This window comes from Chiloscyllium plagiosum, unplaced genomic scaffold, assembly GCF_037043375.1.
Source record: "Chiloscyllium plagiosum isolate Xiang-an unplaced genomic scaffold, Cpla_swu_hap1 HiC_scaffold_48, whole genome shotgun sequence".
Taxonomy (NCBI): Eukaryota; Metazoa; Chordata; class Chondrichthyes; order Orectolobiformes; family Hemiscylliidae; genus Chiloscyllium; species Chiloscyllium plagiosum.
This window is the reverse complement of record NW_028270186.1, coordinates 962,227-989,119: the sequence shown is the minus strand read 5'-3', so window position 1 is coordinate 989,119 and position 26,893 is coordinate 962,227. Positions and strand designations below refer to the sequence as shown.

General features: G+C 44.7%; 1 protein-coding gene across 1 annotated transcript in view; it reads right to left on the bottom strand.

The window, feature by feature from the left end:
* Nucleotides 1-3,611: 3,611 nt before the first annotated feature.
* The window catches only part of LOC122542962 (calcium-activated potassium channel subunit alpha-1-like), a 109,033-nt gene continuing 85,751 nt past the window's right edge, over nucleotides 3,612-26,893 (bottom strand). Inside the window, exons 22-28 of the mRNA XM_087984288.1 lie at nucleotides 24,650-24,874; nucleotides 23,719-23,920; nucleotides 21,274-21,351; nucleotides 15,518-15,648; nucleotides 13,027-13,221; nucleotides 10,198-10,304; nucleotides 3,612-4,408 (exon numbers count right to left, since the gene is read on the bottom strand). Coding sequence (XP_087840414.1) covers nucleotides 3,676-4,408; nucleotides 10,198-10,304; nucleotides 13,027-13,221; nucleotides 15,518-15,648; nucleotides 21,274-21,351; nucleotides 23,719-23,920; nucleotides 24,650-24,874 — 1,671 coding nt within the window. The 3' untranslated portion in view covers nucleotides 3,612-3,675. The remainder of the gene's footprint in view (nucleotides 4,409-10,197; nucleotides 10,305-13,026; nucleotides 13,222-15,517; nucleotides 15,649-21,273; nucleotides 21,352-23,718; nucleotides 23,921-24,649; nucleotides 24,875-26,893) is intronic.

Genomic DNA, 26,893 nt, shown 5'->3' with positions numbered 1-26,893 from the left:
CTCACAAACTTGATTGAGTTTTTTGAAGAAGTAACAAAGAGGATTGATGAGGGCAGAGCAGTAGATGTGATCTATATGGACGTCAGTAAGACATTCGACAAGGTTCCCCATGGGAGACTGATTAGCAAGATTAGATCTCATGGAATACAGGGAGAACTAGTCATTTGGATACAGAACTGGCTCAAAGGTAGAAGACAGAGGGTGGTGGTGGAGGGTTGCTTTTCAGACTGGTGGCCTGTGCCCAGTGGAGTGCCACAAGGATCGGGGCTGGGTCCTCTACTTTTTGTCATTTACATAAATGATTTGGATGTGAGCATAAGAGGTACAGTTAGTAAGTTTGCCAATGACACCAAAATTGGAGGTGTAGTGGACAGTGAAGAGGAGTACCTCAGATTACAACAGGATCTGGACCAGATGGGCCAATGGGCTGAGAAGTGGCAGATGGAGTTTAATTCAGATAAATGCAAGGTGCTGCATTTTGGAAAGCAAATCTTAGCAGGACTTATACACTTGATGGTAATGTCCTAGGGCGTGTTGTTGAACAAAGAGACCTTGGAGTGCAGGTTCATAGCTCCTTGAAAGTGGAGTCACAGGTAGATAGGATAGTGAAGAAGGCATTTGGTATGCTTTCCTTTATTGGTCAGAGTATTGAGTACAGGAATTGGGAGGTTATGTTGCGGCTGTATAGGACATTGGTTAGGCCACTGTTGGAATATTGCGTGCAATTTTGGTCTCCTTCCTATCAGAAAGATGTTGTGAAACTTGAAAGGGTTCAGAAAAGATTTACAAGGATGTTGCCAGGGTTGAAGGATTTGAGCTACAGGGAGAGGCTGAACAGGCTGGGGCTGTTTTCCCTGAAGTGTCGGAGGCTGAGGGGTGACCTTATAGAGGTTTACAAAATTATGAGGGGCATGGATAGGATAATTGGCAAGGTCTTTCCTCTGGGGTCAGGGAGTCCAGAAACTAGAGGGCATAGGTTTAGGGTGAGAGGGGAAAGATATAAAAGGGACCTAAGGGGCCAAGTTTTCACACAGAAAGTGGTACGGGTATGGAATGAGCTGCCAGAGGAAGTAGTGGAGGCTGGTACAATTACAACATTTAAAAGACATCTGGATGGGTATATGAATAGGAGGGATATGGGCCGGGTGCTGGCAGGTGGGACTAGATTGGTTTGGGATATCTGATTGGCATGGATGGATTGGACCGAAGGGTCTGTTTCCGTGCTGTACATCTCTATGACTCTATATTTCACCATGCCTTTGCAGATCAACACAGATTTCATGGGGACTGTAGATTGAGAGCAATTATTGGAGGGTAAATCTATGTCTGGCATGTGGGAGGCTTTTAAATGCCAGTTGATTAAAGAGCAGGACATGTATGTCTCTGCAAAACGTGAAGATAGGGATAGCAGACTTCAGGAACTACGGATGACAAGGGAAATTGTAAGCTTGAGTCAAAAGGAAAAAGGAAGCCGACACTAGGTCTCGGCACCTACAAACTGATTATGCCCTTGTGGGGTCTAGAGAAATTAGAAAGGAGCTTAAACATGGAATTTGGAAGGCTAAAAGGGGCCATGAAATATCTTTAGCAAACAGGTTCAAGGAGAATCTCAATTTTTTTAATGCCTATATTAGAAGAAAGAAGGTAGCAAGGGAAAAACTAGGCCCACTCAGGGACAAAGGAAGGAAGTAATGTGTGGAGCCAGAGCAAAAGTGTGAGAGATCCTTAAGAAGTACTTTACATCAGTATTCACCAAAGAGAGAAGGTCATGACTGATATTGAGATCAGGGATGAATACTCTAGAAATGTCAATATATTGATGAAAGAACTTTTGGATGTCCTAAATTACATTAAGGTAAACAAGTCCCTTGGGCCAGTTGGGATCTGTCCCAAGTTACTGCGAGAGGCAAGGGAAGAAATAACTGGGACATTAGCAGGCATCTTCACATCTTCATTGACAACAGGTGAGGTTCCAGAGGACTGGAGATTAGCCAATGTTGTTCTGTTGTTTAAGAAAGGAAGCAGAGATAATCCAGGAAATTGTAGGCCACTGAATCTGATGTCGGTGGTGGGGAAGCTCTAGGAGAAGATACTGAGGGACAAGATATGTGCACATATGGAAGAAATTGGACTAGTTAGTGACAGACAGCATGGTTTTGTATGAGTAACCAACCTGATTGAATTTTTTTGAAGTGGTGACAAAGATAATTGATGAGGGAAGGGCTGTGGATATAATTTATATGACTTTAGTAAGGTATTTGATAAAATCCCATGTGGCAGATTGTTACAGAAACTAAAGTCACATGGGATTCAGGGTGGTCTGGCTAGATGGAAACAAAATTGGCTTGGTCACAGAAGACAGAGGGTACCGGTGGAAGGGTGTCTTTCACAATGGAGACCGGTACTTGGTGGTGTTCCACAGGGGTCAGTTTTCGGTCCTTGTTGTTTGTTGTGTATAGAAATTATCTGAAGGAAAATGTGAGTGTCTGATTCATAAATTTTCAGATGACACGAAGATTGGTGGAGTTGCTAATAGTGCCGATGATTGTGAAAGGATACAAAAGGATATAGATTGGCAACTTGGGCACAGAAATGGCAGATGGAGTTTAATCCAGACAAATGCAAGATGATGCAGTTTGGATGATCAAATTGAAGTTTGAATTCTCCTGTAAATGGCAGAACCCTTGGGAACATGAATATGCAGACGGACCTGGGCATGCAGGTCCATGGTTCCCTAAAAGTGGCAACACAGTGGCCAAGGTGATGACGAAAGCAGACAGCATGCTTGCCTTCATCGGCCAGGGCATAGAGTACAAGAGTTGGCAAACCATGTTGCAGTGATATAAAGGTCAGGCAGCATCTGAGGGGTAGGAGAGTTGATGTTTTTGGCATAAGCCCTTCATCAGCAATGAGGATCTGATCTCCAGCATCTGCAGTCCTCGCTTTCTCCTGCGGCTATATAAAACCCTATGAGGCTGCATTTGGAGTATTTGGTCACCACACAACAAGACAGATGTGGAAGCTTTGGAGAGAGTATAGAGAAGGTTCACCAGGATGTTGCCTTCTCGAGGACATTGGGTTTGAGGAAGGATGAAACAGATGAGGATTGTGTTCACTGGAAAGATAGCGGCTGAGAGGAGACCTGTTAAAGGTCTACAGAGCTATGAAAGGCCTAGATGGGGTGAATAGTCAGAGGCTTTTTCCCAGGGTTTAAGTTTCAATTACAAGGGGGCAGAAGTTCAAGGTGAGAGGTGGAATGTTTAAGGGAGATGTGCGAGGGAAGTTTTTCACGCAGAGAGTGGCAAGTGTCTGGAACACACTGCCAGAAGAGGTAATGGAAGCAGATACATTAGTGACATTGAAGAGGCATCTGGATGGTTACATGAATCAGGAGGGAATACAGACCCAATCTTTTAGCTTAGTTAGGGCTTGGTGATCGTCACAGACTTGGAGGGCTGAAGGGCCTGCTCCTTTGCTGTACTTCTCTCTATTCTTTGTTCTTAACTGCTTAAAAATTTCCCAGTCTCATTGTAAGTGTAAGGAGCAGACAGGTCGAAGATCGAAATAAGTAAATAAAGAAGTGTTGTCAGAATTTTATTGGTTAATGGTGAGAGAAACACAAAAATGGTTGCAGTAGATCTGCTGCCAGACCCATATGTAATTATCATGAAAAATTCACTCTGGAGCAGTTTCACCAGATCTTTGGTCTTCTCTGGATTCCTCAGCTATAGCTTCTTCAGCAGATTTTAACTCTTCCTTTGAATGATCAAATACTGCTTCTTCACCAGATTTTTGATCTTCCTTTGATTGTCTGCTCTTGTTTTCGCTATTAGGTTTTGTTATCTCTAATTGTCCAGTGACAATTTCTTCATGTATTGAACCTCTTTCGAAGCTTCCAGTTGTGGTTACTTTGTCAGGTTTTGGTGGCACCTCAAACATTCTCACCAATGAGGTTTCACTGGATTCTGACACTGCCTTTGCTTGTTCAGTTGCTGTCATGTTAACAGATTTAGTTTTGTCCTTTGGATGCATGTGCAATTCAGTCGTTCTTTTGAAATGTTTCCACTGGTCAATCACAGCCCTTTCCAAAGTTTTTAACCTGTTTTTGGAGGCACTATTGTCTTCGAAAACTCTGTCTGTGCCCAAAATGTGCCTGTCCTCAATTGGTTTCTCCTCATCTTTGACTAATCTATTCTCACTCTCAGACTCATGACCATCCTTTGGAACCTTTGTGAATCTTATGGAATGTTTTCTGGTCAATGTGTGCAATGGAATAAACTTGGAAGAGTAATTTCTGTGACAGTAGGTGGAAGTAGCCATGGTTTGTGTGTCGTGGAAGGGCACAGTGCACATGATGAAGTCCGTCATATTAAGTTCAAATAAAGGAGAGGGATTTGTGATGACAAATCTGAAAGAGAACAGCACAAATCACTTAGAATCAGAATGACGCAATACAAACGGAGATTATTCAGCCTGCTGAACTTGTGCTGGCTCTTGTTTAGGCTGTACAATCTGTCCCACTTTATTGCCCCTTCCCATAGCCCAACACGTTTCCTTTTAAATTATTCACCTAATTCGCTTTTGAATGTTACTTTTGATCGTATTTGCACTTTCTTTAAAAACAGCTCACACCAACTTCGCTCACAGAGCCAAAAGTGGCAAATTGAAGCAGTGGAATTTGGTGCCATGGTTTGGTTATCTGTCCAAAAAACTTTCTTTGGCTTGTTTTTGTTTTACACTCCTGTGGAGAACTTGAGGATATTTCTTTTCTTGAAAGATATCAAATTAATGTGTGCAGTTCACTTCCGATGAGACTTTACCCAGAGGGAAAAGCCAGTAATAACACTTGGAAATGGACATCCTGGTCATCCCAGGTTTCCAATTATAAGAATATAAGAAAAGGTGGACTAGTATGTTTTAATGGATTTTTCTTCCTGAAGCATAAAGATTCCACAGCATCATTCTGCAGAAGGGCAATGGGATTATGTCCAGTGTCCTGGCCTCAACTAGCATCACCAACAAAGTAGATCATTTGGCCATTGGATCACTGTTGCTATATTTGGTTGGTTGCCACAACGTCTGTGTCACAACAATGATTTTGTATTAACTCAGCTGTCCTGACTGAAGTTTTGAGTCAATGCAACAGACTGATGTATGCAACTGGTACATGCAACTGAGGTAAGTGACTAAATAATTTATTTTTCATAGCGGCGTCAGTCTGTGTAGTGTTGATGAGCACAAAAGCAATTCTGTTTTCCTTGCACTATATCATGGTGCCTAACAGAACACATGAGTAATGTCTGAATTACTTTAATGGCCCAGGCAAATGCCACCTCCTATAGTACTCCACTAGTCAGTCTAGGTGAAGTTCTCAGCTCCCTGGAGTGGACCATGCAATCCATCAGCTTCTTAGCTTAGACATTACCCACTTGAGTGAAGTTGACAGTAAGATGGAGGCGGAGGTCGGGGTGGAAGGTGTTAGTGTAGTGGATGAACTGTTCAACCTCCTCGTGGGAGCACGAGGTAGCGCCGATACAGTCATCAATGTAGCGAAGGAAAAGATAGGGGGTGGGGCCAGTGTAGTTGCGGAAGATGGATTGTTCCACATACCCTACGAAGAGGCAGGCATAGCTGGGGCCCATGCGGGTGCCCATGGCTACTCCTTTTGTTTGGAGAAAGTGGGAGGATTGGAAAGAAAAGTTGTTCAGGGTGAGGACCAGTTCGGTCTCATCTCGGCATACCTCGACACGGTCCTGTCCCCATTAGTCCTAGAACTCCCCACCTACGTTCATGACACCACCCACGCCCTCCACCTCCTCCAGGATTTCCGCTTCCCCGGTCCCCAACGCCTCATCTTCACCATGGACATCCAGTCCCTGTACACCTCCATCCCCCATCACGAAGGACTCAAAGCACTCCGCTTCTTCCTTTCCCGCCGTACCACCCAGTACCCTTCCACCGACACCCTCCTTCGACTGACCGAACTGGTCCTCACCCTGAACAACTTTTCTTTCCAATCCTCCCACTTTCTCCAAACAAAAGGAGTAGCCATGGGCACCCGCATGGGCCCCAGCTATGCCTGCCTCTTCGTAGGGTATGTGGAACAATCCATCTTCCGCAACTACACTGGCCCCACCCCCCATCTTTTCCTTCGCTACATTGATGACTGTATCGGCGCTACCTCGTGCTCCCACGAGGAGGTTGAACAGTTCATCCACTACATTAACACCTTCCACCCCGACCTCAAATTCACCTGGACAGTCTTGGACTCCTCCCTCCCCTTCCTAGACCTTTCTGTTTCAATCTCAGGCGACCGAATCAACACGGACATCTACTACAAACCAACCGACTCCCACAGCTACCTGGACTACACCTCCTCCCATCCTGCCCCCTGTAAAAACGCCATCCCATTCTCCCAATTCCTTCGTCTCCGCCGCATCTGCTCCCAGGAGGACCAATTCAAAATACGTACAACACAGATGGCCTCCTTCTTCAAGGACCGCAATTTCCCCCCCGACGTGGTCGACGGTGCCCTCCACCGCATCTCCTCCACTTCCCGCTCCTCCGCCCTTGAGCCCCGCCCCTCCAACCGCCACCAGGACAGAACCCCACTGGTCCTCACCTACCACCACACCAATCTCCATGTACAGCGCATCATCCGCCGTCACTTCCGCCACCTCCAAACAGACCCCAGCACCAAGGATATATTTCCCTCCCCTCCCCTATCAGCTTTCCGTAGAGACCATTCCCTCCGCGACTCCCTTGTCAGATCCACACCCCCCACCGACCCAACCTCCACTCCCGGCACCTTCCCTTGCAACCGCAGGAGGTGCAACATTTGCGCCCACACCTCCCCCCTCACTTCTCTCCAAGGCCCCAAAGGAAACTTCCATATCCGCCACAGATTCACCTGCACCTCCACCCACATCATCTACTGCATCCGCTGCAGCCGGTGTGGCCTCCTCCATATTGGGGAGACAGGCCGCCTACTTGCGGAGCGATTCAGAGAGCACCTCTGGGCCACCCGGACGAACCAACCCAACCAACCTGTAGCACAGCATTTCAACTCCCCCTCCCACTCCACCGAGGATATGCAGGTCATTGGACTCATCCACCGCCAAACCACAACAACCCAACGGTCGGAGGAGGAGCGTCTTATCTTCCGACTGGGAACCCTCCAACCGCAGGGGATGAACTTGGACTTCACCAGTTTCTTCATCCCCCCTCCCCCCACCTTGTCTCAGCCGGATCCCTCCAGCCCGGCACCGCCTTCCTGACCTGCAGTCTTCTTCTTGACCTCTCCGCCTCCATCCTACTCCGACCTATCACCCTCACCTTGACCACTTTCCACCTATCACATTTCCAACGCCCCTCCTCCAAGTCCCTCCTCCCTACCTTTTATCTTCTCCTGCTGAACACTCTCTGCTCATTCCTGAAGAAGGGCCTGTGCCCGAAACGTCGAATCTCCTGTTCCCTGGATGCTGCCTGACCTGCTGTGCTGTTCCAGCAATAAAGTTTCAACCTTCATGTCCAGTGACCCTTCTGCAGAAATATTCCGATGACAAGTCGTTGGACTTGTACATTAACTCTGTTTTCTCCCCACAGATTGTTTCAGATCGTCAGCACTGGCAGTTCTTTGCTTTACTTTAAAGTTATGGTATGCTCATTTGAGGACACAGTCAGCTCTGCTGTAACGGTTCTGTTATTGTGTAATCTGGTGTTATAAGAAAATCACTTAAAGCAGCACTATTTAAACTAATGGGGGCCAGAGTCATGTTAGAACTAAGACATGCATTAAAAGTTTGTGCGATAGATACAGTGTCCCCAATTCATCAATTGCATGTTATCAAAGTTGCATTAATGAAATGCGTGTTATCGCAGAGGACCTCTATTTTCAGAAGGGTATTTCATGCACAAAGGCTAGTGGAAATCCAGAACTCTCCTTCAAAAAGCTGTTAAGGTTGAGGACCAACTGAAAATGTCAAAACTGAGATGGGTAGCTTTTTGTTGGATAAGGGGATTAAATGGGAGAATTACAATACCAATCAGTCCTTCAGGTTTTTAAAAAATTCATCTGTGGGTTGTAAGCATCATTGGCTGAGCAGCATTTATGGCCCATGCCGAGTTGCCTTTGAGAAGGTGGTAGTGACCTGCCTTCTTGAACTGATGCGGTCCACGTGCTCTGAGTCGACCCACAGTGCCACTAAGGAGGAAATTCCAAAATATTGACCCAGCGAGACAGTGAAGGAAGAGCAATATGTTTCCAAGTCAGGATTGTGAGTGGCTTGAAGTGGAACTTGCTGCCCTTGTCCTCCTAGATGGAAGTGGTCTTGGAGTTGGTAGGTGCTGTCTCAGGATTTTTGGTGAATTTCTGCAGTGTGTCTTGTAGATTGTACACACTGCTGCTGCTGAGCATAGCATTCTGAGTTATGATTCGGAGATGCCGGTGTTGGACTGGGGTATACAAAGTTAAAAATCACACAACACCAGGTTATTGTCCAACAGGTTTAATTGGAAGCACTAGCTTTCGGAGCGACGCTCCTTCATCAGGTGGTAGTGGAGGACACGATTGTAAGACACAGAATTTATAGCAGATGTTTACAGTGTGATGTAACTGACATTATACATTGAAAAATACCTTGATTGTTTGTTGAGTCTTTCATCTGTTCGAATACCATGATAGATTCACTTCTTTCATGTGTAAATCACAAAACTTTTTTATAAAAGTTACATTCTCAGGTTAACTGTAACAATTGATGTTAGCCAGATACTATGTTGAAGGTGTTTGCCCTGTGTTCCCTGTCTGTGCCATAATATTTAGACTGATTTGAAATAAAAAGTGAGTTAATAACCTTACATGAATTTATGCAGTTTTTGAGCAAAGTACAATGTAACTCTGCAAGTACAAATTCACCCCACAAACATATATGTGTGTGTGTTCTTCCTGCAACACATTATCAATGAGGATGAGCACCTCACCAAGACCTTCTCCACACCTCCACTGCTCACCTTTAAACAACCGCCAAACCTCAAACAGATCTTGTTCGCAGCAAACTGCCCAGCTTTCAGGACAACTCCATACAACCCTGTCACGTTCGGCGCTGCGAGACATGTCAGAGTGTGGACATGGATACTACCATTACACTTGGGGACACCTCCCACCATGTACATGGCAGGTTCTCATGTGACTCAGCCAACGTTGTCTATCTTATATGTTGTGGGCAAGGATGCCCTGAGGCATGGTACATTGGAGAAACTGAGCAAAGGCTACGGCAATGGATGAGTGGGCACCGCCCAACAATCAACAGACAGGAGGGTTCCCTCCCAGTTGGGGAACACTTCAGCAGTCCAAGACATTCGACCTCGGACCTTCGGGTGACCATCATCCAAGGCAGACTTCAGGACAGGCAGCAGCGAAAAATGGCCAAGCAGAGGCTGATAGCTAAGTTCCACACCCATAGGGAGGGCCTCAACCGGGACCTTGGGTTCATGTCACACTACAGGTGACCACCATTGCACTATACATACGCACAGATATTCCTACACAAACGCGCACACGCAAACACATATACATTTGTGGGGTGAATTTGTACTTGCAGAGTTACATTGTACTTTTCTCAAAAACTGCATGAATCCATGTAAGACTCTGTTAACTCAAGTTTTAGATTAGAATGAGATGAAACATTATGGCACAGACAGGGAACACGGGGCGAACACCTTCAACATAGTATCTGGCTAACATCAATTGTTACAGTTAACCTGAGAATGTAACTTTTATAAAAAAGGTTTGTGATTTACACATGAAAGAAGTGAATCTATCATGGTATTCGAACAGATGAAAGACTCAACAATCAAGGTATTTTTCAATGTATAATGTCAGTTACATCGCACTGTAAACATTTGCTATAAATTCTGTGTCTTACAATCGTGTCCTCCACTACCACCTGATGAAGGAGCGTCGCTCCAAAAGTTGTGCTTCCAATTAAACCTGTTGGACTATAACCTGGTGTTGTGTGAATTTTAGCATTCTGAGTTGATTCACTGGAGATGCTGAGTTCTGTTTTGTTCCTATATTACGATGTTCCTGTGACAGATGTCAACAATTGTGGCAGATGTCAACAAATTAAAATGCAGTGGTCAGGGCTCTGAATAGATGTGCTGGGTACATCAAAATTGCACAATAATCAAAAGAATTACCGCTTCTTTGATTGCTTTTCTGGATCTTGCAATCGAAATATTCCAAAGCAAAGTATCCCATAAACATTCAGTGCTTTGCAAAACAGATCCATGTACCTTCCTCCATCCTAGTAAAACCAAAATATGATAAAAACCATCTGACGATACATGAATAAAATGAATAAGGTCAAATCATTATATTGCAATTGAAACCTACCTGGTGAAGTTCTCACACAACCTTGAAAGGTGAATGTTGGGACAACTGAAACATAGGTGTTGACCTTGTCTTTCACAGGCACATACATACTGCTTGCCTTAATGTCCCAGTAGCTCTCACATTGAAGTCTGCAAGCTTAACACAAGCCATGAAAAAATGTACTTACGTAGTCATAGAGATGTACAGCATGGAAACAGACCCTTCGATCCAATTTGTCTATGATGACCAGACATCCCAGATGAATCTAGTCTCATGTGCCAGCACTTGACCTATATCCCTCCAAACCCTTCCTATTCATTTACCCATCCAGATGCCTTGTAAATGTTGTAATTGTACCAGCCTCCACCACTTCCTCTGGCGGCTCATTCCGTACACATACTACCCTCTGTGTGAAAAAGTTGGCCACCATGTCCCTTTTAAATCTTTCCCCTCTCATCCTAAACATATACCTCTAGTTCTGGACTCCCTCACCTTACGGCAAAAACCTTGTCTATTTGCCTTATCCATGCCCCTCATGATTTTATAAACATCTGTAAGGTTACCCCTCAGCCTCCGACACTCCAGGGAAAACAGCCCCAGCCTATTCAACCTCTCCCTATAGCTCAAATCCTCTAACCCTGGCAACATCCTTGTAAATCTTTTCTGAACCCTTTCAAGTTTCACAACATCGTTCTGATAGGAAGGAGACCAGAATTGCATGCAGTATTCCAAAAGTGGCCTAACCAATGCCCTGTACAGCTGCAACATGACCTCCCAACTCCTGTACTCAATATTCTGACCAATAAAGGAAAGCGTACCAAATGCCTTCTCCACTATCCTGTCCAACTGCGACTCCACTTTCAAGGAACCATGTTCTCTTTGTTCAGCAATAATCCCCAGGACCTTACCATTAAGTGCATAAGTCCTGCTCTGATTTGCCTTTCCAAAATGCAGCACCTCACATTTATCTGAATTAAACTCCATCTGCCACTTCTCAGCCCATTGATCACCTGATCAAGATCCTGTTGTAGTCTGAGGTAACCTTCTTCGCTGTCCACTACACCTCCAATTTTGGTGTCATCTGCAAACTTACTAACCACATCTTGTGTTCACATTCAAATCATTTATACAAATGATGAAAAACAGTGGACCCAGCACTGATCCTTATGGCACACCACTGGTCACAGGCCTCCAGTCTGAAAAACAACCCACCACCAACACCCTATGTCTTCTACCTTTGATCCAGTTCTGTATCCAAATGGCAAGCTCCAACTGTATTCCATATGATCTAACCTTGCTAGCCAGTCTACCATGAGGAACATTGTCAAACGCTTTACTGAAACCTGTAGACCTCTGCCCTCTTCAATCCTCTTCGTTACTTCTTCAAAAAACTCAATCATGTTAGTGAGACGTGATTTTCCACACGCAAAGCTGTGTTGACTATCGCTCACCAGTCCTTGCATTTGATGGACAAGCTGCTGCTCTAAGCAGTCCCAGCTGATAGACAGAACATCTTTATCTTACTAAAAGCTTATCTTGACAAAGTCATTTGCTGGTGTTGCCAAATTTTGTTGAATATTTGAAACTTTCCTTATCCTAAGCACCCACCTTCACATTTCCAGCATTGATTCCTTGACAGTTCTACCCTCAGACATAGCCACTACCTTTTACCATGGCCAGTTGAAAAGCAAGCCAATACTGTCAGTAAAATTATCTTACCTTTTTCATCAGCATTGTTTTTTGCAACTAGTCCCACCAGCTCCTGATCCGTGTCATAACATGTAAGAATAGGTTGATTAAAAATATCTACACAAGTGATGAAATAAACGTATTATTTTGGGAAGTCTTCAAAGAGTCTGCAGATTGAGTAACTTTTTGAAGGCTCCGACTTGTTTTTGCAACCAATGTATTTATGTACATTGCGCAGTGAAGAGTTTGGTCACTGATGATCAATTTATGAGACCTGGCAACAATAAAACCATTGAATGCCAAGGAAAGACTGTTGAGTTTCTCTGCCTGGACATAGACAATTCTTGTATGGCCACTCTCAGACCCGGCCTGAATGATGTTAAGTTTTGCTGTATGTGGGCACAGACTACTTTCATGATCTGAGGACTGGAACTGGAACAGGGAAACCTGAAAGAATTCTGTCCAGGGGTAGAGAGCAGAAGAGATATTTCCCAGATGTAACTGTAAAACAGTCCCAAAACAATCCAGGAAGAAATTTGGGAGAAACATCTTCATACAGAGAGTGATGAGAATGTGTAGCTCACTACCACCTGAGGTGCATAGAGGTATTTAAAGGAAGCAAAATAAATGCAGGATGGATAAAGAACTGGAAGAATGATGGTGTGGATCAGAGGAAACTGATCTGGATAATGAATGTCAGCTTGAGCCAATTGAGTGGATTGGACTATTTATGTACAATAAGTTCATTGACATCTTTTGTCTTTAATTATGCCAATTTTTGTGATGGAGCACAACTTTGACACTGCACTGAGATGCCATGTGAGCTGAGTTTGAATCTTCTGACTCAGTGGCTCGAGCCAGGAATCACAGCCCCTTTCACAAGTTGACAACCTTGGTACGTCCTTTTGACGCAAGCAAAGAAGACTCAGACACCACCTAGTGTGGGAACATGACAGATAACCTACAGCAAACTCTGCAAAGCGCTCGTCACACAGGGTGATTCGTGCTAGCTTGCAACGGTTCCGCTGCTGTACTTTGTCCTGAGCATGGATGCTACCCCTCAGGGAATCCTCATCAGCCAACTGTTCTTCGAGCTCCGGTGTCCCACCCCCAGTAACGAGGGTACGTATCAGCATCAGAATGTTGTCATTGAAGTATGTCTGGAAAGCAAAACATTACAGATGCTTGTGAGGTTCATGGAAGACAGGTTCATTTCTGATGAATCATGATTTTTTTCAAAGGTTCTCCAGGCCAGTGTCTCACCTTGCTCCCTTTCATGCTTCAACACATTCAAACTCTTACATTCACTCCATCAAATTCTGTCAACCTGTTCTCTTTGACCTGCATTTGTTCCCAATCCACCGAGACCTCTATTTTTAATCTCTCTTCCTTGTGTTCAAACCTTTCATGGCTTCAACCCTTTGCATCTCTGAAAACCTCTCAGCCCTCAAACCCTCAAACATTTCTGCACCACTCCATTTCTGACCTCTTGAGAATTCCCACTGTGGACCGAAGGGCTTATGCCCGAAACATCGACTCTCCTTCTCCTTTGATGCTGCCTGACCTGCTGCGCTTTTCCAGCAACATATTTTCAGCTCTAATCTCCAGCATCTGCAGCCCTCACTTTCTCCCATCATTCCACTTGGCCTGGGCCTGAATCTCTCGAATTCTTTTCCTAAATCTCTTCACCTCTCTATCTCTCCTGCCAGCTTTCCTCTTTGATCAAACTGTTAGTAACCTTTGTAATGTCTCTTTTGGTGTGTTAGCTGTTTGAAGGCACAAAATAAATGCAAGTTGTGGTTAGGTGAACTCTGATAACCAATTCTGTCCGGTTTCAACAGGGCCTGAACGCAGGAGCTCCATTGCCACCTCTTTGAAAAATAATTTCAGGCATTCTTGTTTTTTCTTTCACTTGTGGGATGTGGGTGTCGCTGGCTGGAGACGGTGGTGCAGAGCTGCCTTCTCGAACCGCTGCAGTCCAAGTGCTGTGGGTTGACCCACAATGGCCTTAGGGAGAGAATTCCAGGATTGTGACCAATCTACACTGAGGGAATGGCGATATATTTCCAAGTCAGGATGGTGAGTGGCCTGGAGTCAAACTTGAAGGGGATGGTATTCCCATGTATGCCATGCCCATATTCTTATAGATGGTAGTGGTTGGGGGTGGGGGGAGTTGAAAGTTGCTGCCTCAGGATCTTTGGTGAATTTCTGCAATGCATCTTGTAGATAGTACACACCGCTGTGACTGAGCATTGGTGGTGGAAGGATTGGCTGCTTATAAATGCAGTGTCAGTCAAGCGGGCTGCTTTTTCCTGGATGGTGTCAAGCTTCTTGCATGTTGTTGGAGCTGCACACATCCAGGCAAGTGGGCATAATCCATTACACTCCTGACTTGTGCCTTCTAGGTTTTGGGAGTTAGAAGGTGAATTACTCATTGCAGTATTCTTAACCTCTGACCTGCTCTATTGTCATTGTATTTATGTGGGGAGTCCAGTTGAGTTTCTGCTCAATGAAAGTTAAGGATCAGTGGTTAGATTGTCTCTTATTGGAAATGGTCATTGCCTAATATTTGTGTGGCATGAATGTTACTTGCTACTTGTCAACCCAAGTCTGGATATTGTCCAGATCTTGTTCCATTTGAACATGGACTGCTTCAATATCTGAGGAATCACAAATGGAGCTGAACTTTGTGCAATCATCAGCTAACACCCCAACATTTGATCTTATAATGGAGGAAAGATAATTAAAGAATCAGCTGAAGATGTTTAGTTGTAGAGTCATGGAGTCATACAGCATGGAAACAGACGCTCCAGTCCAACCAGTCCATGCCAACCATAATCCCACCTGCCTGTACTTGGCCTATATAGCTCCAAACATTTCCTTTTCATGTACCTACCTAAATGTATTTGAAAAATTATCACCACCCTCAACCACTTCTTCCTCTGGAAGCTCATTCTGCACACAAACTACTCTCTGTGTAAAAATATTGCTCCTCATGCCTTTTTTTAAATCTTCCATTAAGTCATTGAAGTCCCCCTGCACCTTACAAATCTCATTCCTCACCTCCTTGCGATATTTTTAATGAACCTATTCAGACATATTACGACACTCGTCTGGAGCAAGTGAAACTTGAACGCAGGCCTTCTGACCCAGAGGTCGAAACGGCACCATTGTGCCACAACAGCCCACAACTCACTTCTCTTCTTATGTCCCAGATAAATTACTATCCCAAGACCCCAATTATACCTCTGTCTTGCTGGTACAAAAGTCAACAATTGGACTTATATTTTGAACTTGTTTTTAATGAGAGCTATCAGGATTTCCAAATCCAGGGCAGATCTTTTAACCAACCAAATTTCACCTCAAGTGACGACACTCAGATCCAATTCATTCAGCTTAATCTGTGCTGAGATCCCAACGGCCTTGAAAAAATAAAGCAGTATCTCTTTAACTTACTGTGCACATCAAGGAATTCAAAATATTTGATGCAAACACACATCCACTGGCATATGGCTGTGTAAGGTAAAGATCCGTATCGGGATCGTCGCGATCCTCCTGATCCAGAAAATGGACGTTGGAATCGTGAACTGCAATTAAAAAGGAAGCTGAGAATAAAACAGTGTTGTAGCAACTCTCAAATTCCTTGAAGAAATGTGAGAGGGAGATAAGGTGCGTCTTGCAATTTTGGCAACCCAGCAGCCAAGGAGATAAATGATTCTGGAGGATCAGTTTCAATCACCTTAGCGGAGGATTAAATATGAGATGCTGAACACAAAGGGATGCAGTGGCATAGTGGGAGTGTTAATGGACCAGTAATCCAGAGGTGAAAATGTGTTGCTGGAAAAGCGCAGCAGGTCAGGCAGCATCCAAGGAACAGGAGAATCGACGTTTCGGGCATAAGCCCTTCTTCAGGCCCAGCTAATGCTCTGAGGATATTGGGTTGAATTAAATTTGAAATTCACTAACCCGCAATTAAAAGTAGTTGAGGGATGACCATGAATTGCGTATTATAAGAGCCCAACTGATTCATTAAAGTTCTTTCGGGAAGGAAGTACTGCCTGAACTGATGTCAATGTAACTCCAGCCACACGACCATGAAGTCCCTGAAATGGCTGAGTCAGCCATTTAATTGTACCGAACCATTACAGTGTTTCATGGAAAGAGTAAAACCAGGCAGATGTTCAGCATCAAACAACTCACCAGAAGCGACAACAACATACTCAGCCTGTCAACCCTGTAAAGGTCTCCTTACCTGGGCAGGATGAGATGGAAGACTTGTGTTCGATTTGGGAGAGCTGTGTCACAGACTGTCAAGCAATGGCCTAACATAGTCATATTCACAGAATCAAATCTTCCAGATAATGTGACGTCAGCAATGCTGCCTCAGCGGTGTACAGTCAGGAGGGAGTTGCCCTGGGAATCCTCAGTATTGACACCTGATCCCAAGAAGCCTCATGGAAATCTCCTGCTAATTGACACAGACGTCCTCCCCTTGGCTGATGAATTAGTTGACTTACATTTTGAAGTACATTGGGAGGGCACAGTGATGGCCGTAAAAGCACTGAATGTATTCTGGGTGGGTGATTTCAACGTTCATTGCTAATTGTGGTAAAATTGCTGGCTAAGTCCTGAAGGGTATAACTCCCTGACTGGCCCAGTGCCAGGTGGTGAGGAAACCAATGAGTCGAAAGGGTTTTCTAACCGTGTCTGTCACCCCAGACTGGGTGTCCAAAGATCAGGCATTTGATCTTAAATGAGATACCTGACCATACCCTCGCCATTCTACCTATAACAAACATGTCTGTCCATAACAGAATCAGTAGGAATGACCTCCACAAAATGCTTGCAGAAACAAGGTCCTGCCTTCACATTGTGGAAGCCCTCCAGCATGTGTGGCATTACCACATGCTAAACGGGACAGATTTCAAACAGATCTAGCAACTCAAGACTAGGCATCCATTAGGCACCGGCGGCCACCAACAGCAGAAACAGAATTGTACTCAATCACGTTCTGTGCCCCGGCATATCCCCCAGTCTACCATTCTCATTAAACCAGGGAATCAATCCTGGTTCAATGAAGAGTGGAGGAAGACACTCCTGGAGCAACATCAGGTTTGTCTGAAAATGGACTGTAAACCTGGTCAAGGTTTACTCACACAACATACCAAGCACTGCAAAAACAGCATGCAATGGACAAGGCAGAGCACCCTTACAATGATCAGATGACATCTAAGTTCTACAGTCCTGTCACTTCAAGCCACAAATGGTGGTGGACAATTAAACAACACGTTGTAGGAGGAGGCTCCCCAAATATTCACATCCTCAATGATAAGACCATAAGACCATAAGACATAGGAGCGGACGTAAGGCCATTCGGCCCATCGAGTCCACTCCACCATTCAATCATGGCTGATGGGCATTTCAACTCCACTTACCCGCATTCTTCCCGTAGCCCTTAATTCCTTGTGACATCAAGAATTTATCAATTTCTGCCTTGAAGACATTTAGCGTCCCAGCCTCCACTGCACTCTGTGGCAATAAATTCCACAGGCCCACCACTCTCTGGCTGAAGAAATGTCTCCGCATTTCTGTTCTGAATTTACCCCCTCTAATTCTAAGGCTGTGTCCACGGGTCCTAGTCTCCTCACCTAACGGAAACAATTTCCTAGCGTCCACCCTTTCCAAGCCATGTATTATCTTGTAAGTTTCTATTAGATCTCCCCTTAATCTTCTAAACTCTCATTGATTAAGGAACCTAGTGCATCATTGTCAAATAATAAGGCTGAAACATTTTCCACAACCTTCAGCCAAAAATACAAAGGAAGATGAAGATCAATCATTTCACATCCAGGACATTTCTGCTGAAGTTCATCAGGGTAGTGTCCTCGGACCAACCACCTTCAGCTACTTCATCAAAACCTTCCCTCCATCATAAGATCAGAAGTGGGAATGTTTGCTGATGATTGCAAAATGTTCAACATCATTCCTGACTTCTCAGATACTCATGCAGCTTATGTCCAAATGCATCAAGACTTGAACACTATTCAGGCTTGGGCTGCCAAGTGACAAGTAACTTCTGCCACACAAAGTCCAAGCAATGACCACCTCCAGCAAGAAAGACACCAACCAAAGCTCCTTGATATACAATGGCAGTACCATCACTGAATTCCCCTACTATCAACATCCTGGAGATTTCCATTAACAAGAAAATGAACAGGATTAGCTACAAGAACAGGTCAGAGACTAGGAATTCTACAGAGACTAACTCAACTCCTGACTTCTTGTCAACGATCCACAAGGCACATGGATGGAATACTCCCCACTTGCCTGGATGGGTGCAGCTTCAATAACATAAGAAACTTAACAGCATCCAGGAAAAAGCACCCCTTTCATTAGCACCACACTCACAAACATCCCCTCCCTCTACCACCAATAGTGGGACTAGTGTGTATCATTTACAAGATGCACTGCAGAAATTTACCAGTTCTCCTGTGACAACACCTTTGAAAACCACTTCCACTACCATCGAGAAAGACATGGACAGCCATATAGGGGAACACCACCAGCTGTAAGTTCATCTCTATTTATGCCTACTGCATTTTCTTGAGTGCTGCAAAGTCCAGGATCCACATATACCTTGGCTGTGGGAAGTTTGCCCCTTTCTTTTTCGAGATGCCTGTTTCTAGACTTTTGTTTGCAATTCACCTCCATGCACCTGGTTTTTGGACATCTGATCCAGGGGGTGTGTCGGGTCAGAAGACCTCCTCGATTCATGAATATTAATATTAATATTAATAGTCCCAGGCAGTGAGCTATGGAAGGGACCGTAATTTCACACTGTTAGCCTTTTTCTGAGCTGTGCGTATGCCCTTGGAGAGGAAGCACACAATGTTCAGTGGCACACTTGAGGATTTTCAAGGGCATTGGGTACCACAGGGCCAGAAATGAAATCAAATTAAATTTTGATTTTGCAAGTTTTTCTTTATCTTTTTTAAAATAAAGTGACAGTGCCCCCAAAAGGCTGCTTTGTTTTCCTCAATTTTTGGTCATTCTGATGTAATTTGGTGGATAAAGGTCAGTATCTCTCCAGAAAAGGAGTTGGATAGACAAAGGTTTGGAAGGTAAGGTTTAATGACCACCTCAACAGCAACTGGAGATGGACAATAAATACTGGCTGAGCCAACAACTCCTCCATCGAACATCCACCTGAGAGGGATGTCTCATCTGACAAATGGAATCTCGGACAGTGAAGCACTGCCTCATAGCTTCACAGTTAATGTTAGCGGAAATAATCTGCTCAAGACTCTGGAGCGGGACTGTCACTCACAACCAACAGTGTCAAAGATGAAAGTATTACTCTCAGAGCCACAGCTAAGACCACACAGCCCGTGCACTCATAGAACATAGAACATAGGACATAGAAGAATACAGCGCAGTACAGGCCCTTCGGCCCTCGATGTTGTGCCGATCCAAGCCCACCTAACCTACACTAGCCCACTATCCTCCATATGCCTATCCAATGCCCGCTTAAATGCCCATAATGAGGGAGAGTCCACCACTGCTACTGGTAGGGCATTCCATGAACTCACGACTCGCTGAGTAAAGAACCTACCCCTAACATCTGTCCTATACCTACCCCCCCCCCTTAATTTAAAGCTATGCCCCCTTGTAATAGCTGACTCCATACGTGGAAAAAGATTCTCACTGTCGACCCTATCTAAACCCCTAATCATCTTATACACCTCTATCAAGTCACCCCTAAACCTTCTTTTCTCCAATGAAAACAACCCCAAGTGCCTCAGCCTTTCCTCATACGATCTTTCTACCATACCAGGCAACATCCTGGTAAACCTCCTCTGCACCCGTTCCAGTGCCTCCACATCCTTCCTATAGTATGGCGACCAAAACTGCACACAATACTCCAGATGTGGCCGCACCAGAGTCTTATACAACTGCAACATGACCTCAGTACTCTGGAACTCAATTCCTCTACCAATAAAAGCCAGTACGCCATATGCCTTCTTCACCGCACTATTTACCTGGGTGGCAACTTTCAAAGATTTGTGTACATGGACACCAAGATCCCTCTGCTCATCCACACTACCAAGTATCCGACCATTAGCCCAGTACCCCATCTTTTTATTACTCTTACCAAAGTGAATCACCTCACACTTAGCTACATTGAACTCCATTTGCCACCTTTCTGCCCAATTCTGCAGCTTATCTATATCCCGCTGTAACCTGCCACATCCTTCCTCACTGTCTACAACTCCTCCGACTTTCGTATCATCCGCAAACTTGCTCACCCAACCTTCTAACTCCTCCTCCAGGTCATTTATAAAAATGACAAACAGCAATGGTCCCAAAACAGATCCTTGCGGAACACCGCTAGTGTCTGCACTCCAAGATGAAACTTTGCCATCAACTACTACCCTCTGTCTTCTTCCAGCCAGCCAACTCCTAATCCAAACCTCCAACTCACCCTCAATGCCATACCTCCGTATTTTTTGCAGTAGTCTACCATGGGGAACCTTATCAAACGCCTTACTAAAATCCATATACACCACATCTACTGCTTTCCCCTCGTCCACCTCCTTAGTCACCTTCTCAAAGAATTCAATAAGGTTTGTGAGGCACGACCTGCCCTTCACAAAACCATGCTGTATATCCTTGATCACATTATTCCTATCCAGATGTTCATAAATCCTATCCCTTACAATTCTCTCTAAGATTTTGCCCACAACAGAAGTGAGACTCACCGGCCTATAGTTACTAGGGTTATCCCTACTCCCCTTCTTGAACAAGGGAACCACATTTGCTAGCCTCCAATCTTCTGGCACTACTCCTGTAGACAACGAGAACATAAAAATCAAGGCCAATGGCTCTGCAATCTCCTCCCTTGCTTCCCAGAGAATCCTAGGATAAATGCCATCAGGCCCAGGGGACTTATCTATTTTCACCCTTTCCAGAATTTCCAACACCTCTTCTCTACATACCTCAAAGCCATCCATTCTACTTAATTGTGACTCAGTACTCACATTGACAACAATGTCCTGTTCCTGATTTCATGCTTGTTTCAGAATCCTTGGGGTTTCAAAGTTTGCGCTCTGAGTTGAAGCCAGAGATTATTACTGGAGTGTAACTGCAGTCTGATTGTGATGAGAAATTTATAGATCACTTTAAACAGACTTTAGAAAGACATAAGCATTTACCAAGTGCGGTGATGACAGGAATTCTGTAGTAATGCTTGTTCTCGACGGTCGATATATCAGCACTTGGATGATCATTTCCTGTGAGACAATTGTTAATTGTGAGTAAAGTATTTTGGAACAAGTTATGATACAATGGTTTCTCAATGGCCTTGGTTTGAATACATGTCCCATAAAGATCACAGGTACACACAATGTTACTAACCCAGTAAACATGTGGGGTAGGAATTGCCCATTGGTTTCATGGTCCTTGCTGTCAAGCACAAACACGGATGGTCAACCCATGCTGTGTGAGGACCAGTCACTTGCCAGTGATTTTCCCTAAATGGGCCATTAATGACCAGGGGACAGGCTCACCATCCTAATTCCAGATAAGTAAAGAAACTTTCTTCTCTCAGTCATTCCATGGAATGTATTTACCACAGAGCACTGTCAAGGCTGAGTTGTTAAGTGTATTCAAACTGTCAGAAACAGAGTTTTCATCAGCAAGGGGATTAAGGGTTATGGGAAAAAGGCAAGAAATTGGAGTTGAGGATTATCAAATTTGCCATGATCTGTTGAAGGGAGAAGCAGATTTGATGGACTGATGGCGTTCAGGCCTCTCTTTGTTTCTCTGTCATGATTTTAAAAACATTGGCTGGCTCTCTAGGTTAAACAGCCGATAAGAGATTCTGTTACTTGAAAGCAGCAACAGAATGTAAGGCATTTAACAGATACTCTAATAGCACAGAATTCCTTCAGTACTGACCCTCCGACAGTGTGGCACTCCCTCTGTATGGACCCTCCAATAGTGCAGTGCTCAGTCAAAGTGGTGCTCCCTCAGTTCTGACCTTGTGACAGCACAGCACACTTTCAGGACTGACCCTGTGACAGTGCGGCGCTCCCTCAGTACTGACCCCCTGACTTACTCAGTGTTACACTCTGTACTAAGGCGGGCGTTTTACCCAAGACCAACTCGGGAAAGGGGTGAACATCCTTGACCTCCTTTGTCAGAGAAGAGAGCACTGCCCATTTGATCATAATTAACACATCTCATTATGTGGTCTGAGTATCTGATCCTTGATTGAAAAGGAAAATCAAAATCATTGAGAATCTCACAGCTGTAGCCCACTGTCTGGTGTGTGATTGAACATGAACACCAAAGGATTGGTACCTAATTAACTGAGTTATCACTGGCTCATTTCTCAGTTGGCACACTTCCAGTGGCTGTCAGTTGTAGTGCATGTTAATTCATGTTTTGGTGTCTGATATTCTGTTCTACTCTTCTGGTTTGTACAATAAACACTGAGATAAGACAAGTCGAGTAATTAAGACTACAGAGTCTGATGTACAGAAATGAAAGTCAACTCACATTTCATTTAGAAATGTCATCTCCTTATCATGGAGAAGTGTACATCTGAAGCCCTGTCATAGTAGATTTGTCCTGACATCCACTCTCCTCCCTCTTACCTATTCTCATCATCCCCAGCCCTTCAATTTGGGGGTGTGCAGCATTTAATAGATGATGTACCTGACTAGTTTCCAGCTTCAGATGCAGATCAGCCATGTTCTGATGCTGCACCAACCAGTGTTTTGGTCATTAAAGATTCCCAATGTTCAAATTGTTTTCTTTTGTGCATATGTCTTTGATTTCCTTGCAGATTTGCTCCTTTATTTCTCCATCATTATCTGGAGACCTATGAAGATCCCAAAGTTATAGTCTTCCTTTCCTACCTTCTGAAATATAGCAAAATGGATTCTGTCCTTGCCCAGCATGGGTCCCTGTCTTTTTCCAACATTGCAATGTCTTTGCGAATCAGTGCTGCTATACCATTTTCTTTTCTGTGTTGTGTATCTTTTTGAAACACATTGTATCTTGCAATATGTAGTGCCCAATTCTGTCTCAACTTCACCTGTTTCCATTCTCTATATGAGGCTATTTGTGTTTGAAGTTCACGAACTGAATTCTGCAGTTTGTCCACTTACATAAGTGCAATCGAAACCTATCTCTGTATTCATCATAGTCCTCCTTCATCTGTTCCAGTATGAAAAGTCGTACTTCCTTGCTGATGACTGTTCAACATTTTCACTTTATTGGCCTTATTCTTCTTTGCTAGCTTATTATTCTCCGAATAATGTAGTTTAAACCACCCGTCACTCGGCAAGTTACTCCTGTTGTGATTACAATGAGGTCAATCAGGTAGACCTGAAAATATGAGCTCCATGTCCAATCTGGTCCAATCAGGGAGCCTTTGCTGACAGAGAAGAGCAGGAGTGTTCGACATCCTGTTCACTCGTGAGAGCTGGTTCTGTGGAAGCCAGACCAGTGTCAAGGACTGTCCTTGTGCAAATAAAGGGTGACTTGGTGACAGCGTATTGGCCTCTGCTGAGTTATTTCAACTACATCAAGGTACTTTAATATCTCATAACTTAAAATTTCTTAAACATTCAGCTCGTAAGCAAAGGTACCTGCAGCAGATTCCAATAACATGTCACTGATGTCCATGGATTCTTCAAAAAGCATTGCCTTGAGATTGAGTGTTGCTAAGATACACTCCTTGTCTTCCAGGGTCTTCTCCTGCAAATTGGTCCGATTTGATGAGATAATGACGGTCATGTCGCAGGAACTGATGCCAACTGCTTTTAAATCAGCACGACATAATGGTGAGCCCTGTATCAAAGGCCATAAGGTCATGAGACATAATCTTTTATCAATATTCAAAGATTCTAAAACACTGACTATGCTTGTTCTGACAACAAAAAGCCAATGCAGCAAGTGAGAGAGAAAGTGTATATCTCTAAGTGTTTTCACGGCTAGTCAGATACTCTAATTTTTGTCCTGTCACAAACATGGCAGGTAATTTGCACAAAGGAAGACCCACAAAATAATAACAGGGTTAGCAATGAGTTCTGCTGCACTGTCACTGAATTATTTGATAAGATGTACTGCACTGTCCAAAAGTCAGTACTGAGAGACTACTGCACCTTTGGATGTCAACTTGAGGCTATGTTTATCCTCTGATGCACATTGGGACTGTGGGATGACCAGAAATCATTCATATACTCATTACTGTTTATGGGAGCTTGCTGTAGACTGAATATCTGCTTTGACTGCTTCACAGTTTTGGCTTCAGTCTGGTTCAACTTTATTGATTGTAAAATGATTCAACTTGTCCCGAGATTGTGAAAGGTGTGGTGGAAATGCAAATTTTCGCTTTTTGAAAGCGATTGTTCTGAAATGATGTAATCAAATCTTAGGTCTTAATGCCCTGATCTTCTAATTTGGAGATGATGTTGTGGCCTGCATTTCATGTATCAATATCCCTCTCTGTGCTCACAGGGACATTCCACGTTGTTCAGCCTGCTAAGGAATAAGAGTGTCTCTTGCTCTTGCACTTACCGGTAAAATGAAGATCTTGGGGAAGTTGCTGATGGTTGGCCACTCCTGGTTTATGTAATCCAGAGAGCCCACAAACACAATGGCCTTGAGTTCATCGTAGGCGAAGCTGCTTGCCCGTAGAGGCATAACAAAGTTGCGCAGCCCTATCCCAGGGTACTGTGCTTCCCCGAAGATGCAGACTATCACGTGTCTGGAGAGTTGCAGTCTCGTTGCCATTGCACGATTCTGTAAGTAGGAACATTGGGACAGGATTTTATTTAAACGGATACTTCTTGTGATCAGGATCAAACCTGGAAAACAGGAGGAATCCATTCAACCTCTCGAGCCTATTATACAATAGATAAGCAGAAGATTGCACCTTAGTTTTACTTATTGCAGAAGACAGTTAAACCTGCCCAGAACTGGGCGCTGAGTGATAGTAGTGGTTACACATGTGGAAGTAAATGAAACAATAAAACAAAATAATCAACAAGATTTCAGAGAGGAGATTGTCCTGACTAACATCTCTCTCTCAACCAGGCTTAGGTTCTTCAGCCCATTGCTGTCTCTGGGTTTTTCTTCACACAGACCAGCAGCTATGTGTGTTTTGCAGCTACAAACGTCATATCAGAAACTAGAGAAGGGCATATGAAAGTCACTCAACATGGCAACTAACAAAATGAAATCATGCTTTATGTTCCTCCTGCAGGATGTTTGAGGGAGGGGTGACCACCAATGCTCCTGCCGACTTCATCTGCAGGAAGTGCAGCCAGCTCCAGCTCCTCACAGACCGCGTTAGGGAACTGGAGCTGGAGTTGGATGAACTGAGGATTATTCGAGAGGCTGAGAGGGTGATAGATAGAGGCTACAGGGACATAGTTACGCCAGAGAACAGAGGTAGCTGGGTAACAGTTCGAGGTGGGAAGGAGAGGAAGCAGGCAGTGCAGGGATCCCCTGTGGTCGATCCCCTCAACAATAAATATATCGCTTTGGATACTGTTGGGGGGGATGGCCAAGCAGGGGTAAGCTGCAGTGACCAGGTCTCTGGCATGAGGTCCGGCTCTATAGTTAGAGGGACAGACAGGCGGTTCTGTGGACATGGGCGAGACTCTCGGATGGTTTGTTGCCTCCTGGGTGCCAGGGTCCGAGACGTCTCAGACCGTGTCTTCAGAATCCTTAAGGGGGAGGGTGTGCAGCCAGAAGTCGTGGTGCACATTGGCACCAACAACATAGGTAGGAAGAGGGGTGGGGAGGTCATTCAGGAGCTCAGGGAGTTAGGCTGGAAGCTAAAAGCTAGGACAGACAGAGTCGTCATCTCTGGGTTGTTGCCGGTGCCACGTGACAGTGAGGCAAGGAATAGGGAGAGAGTGCAGTTGAACACGTGGCTGCAAGGATGGTGTAGGAGGGAGGGCTTCAGGTATCTGGACAATTGGACTGCATTCTGGGGAAGGTGGGACCGTACAAGCAGGACGGGTTGCACCTGAACCAGAAGGGCACCAATATCCTGGGAGGGAGGTTTGCTAGCACTCTTTAGATTAGATTAGATTAGATTACTTCCAGTGTGGAAACAGGCCCTTCAGCCCAACAAGTCCACACCGACCCGCCGAAGCGCAACCCACCCATACCCCTACATTTACCCCTTATCTAACATTACGGGCAATTTAGCATGGCCAATTCACCTGACCTGCACATCTTTGGACTGTGGGAGGAAACCGGAGCACCCGGAGGAAACCCACGCAGACACGGGGAGAACGTGCAAACTCCACACAGTCAGTCGCCTGAGGCGGGAATTGAACCCGGGTCTCTGGCGCTGTGAGGCAGCAGTGCTAACCACTGTGCCACCGTGCCGCCACTTTAGGGGGTTTAAACTAATTTGGCAGGGGGATGGGATCCGGACTTGTAGTCCAGCAAGTAGGTTAGCTGTTTTTCAGGATGTCCAAGAATGTAGGGAGGCTGTGGAGAAGGTAGCACTGACAGGGAATACTTGCGGACACAGAGGTGGGTTCAAGTGTGTATACTTCAATGCAAGGAGTATCAGAAATAAGGTGGGTGAACTTAAGGCATGGATCGGTACTTGGGACTACGATGTTGTGGCCATCATGGAAACGTGCATAGACGAGGGACAGGAATGGTTGTTGGAGGTTCCTGGTTACAGATGTTTTAATATGATTAGGGAGGGTGGTAAAAAAGGAGGAGGGGTGACGTTGTTAATTAGAAATGGTATAACGGCTGCAGAAAGGCAGTTCGAGGGGGATCTGCCTTTGG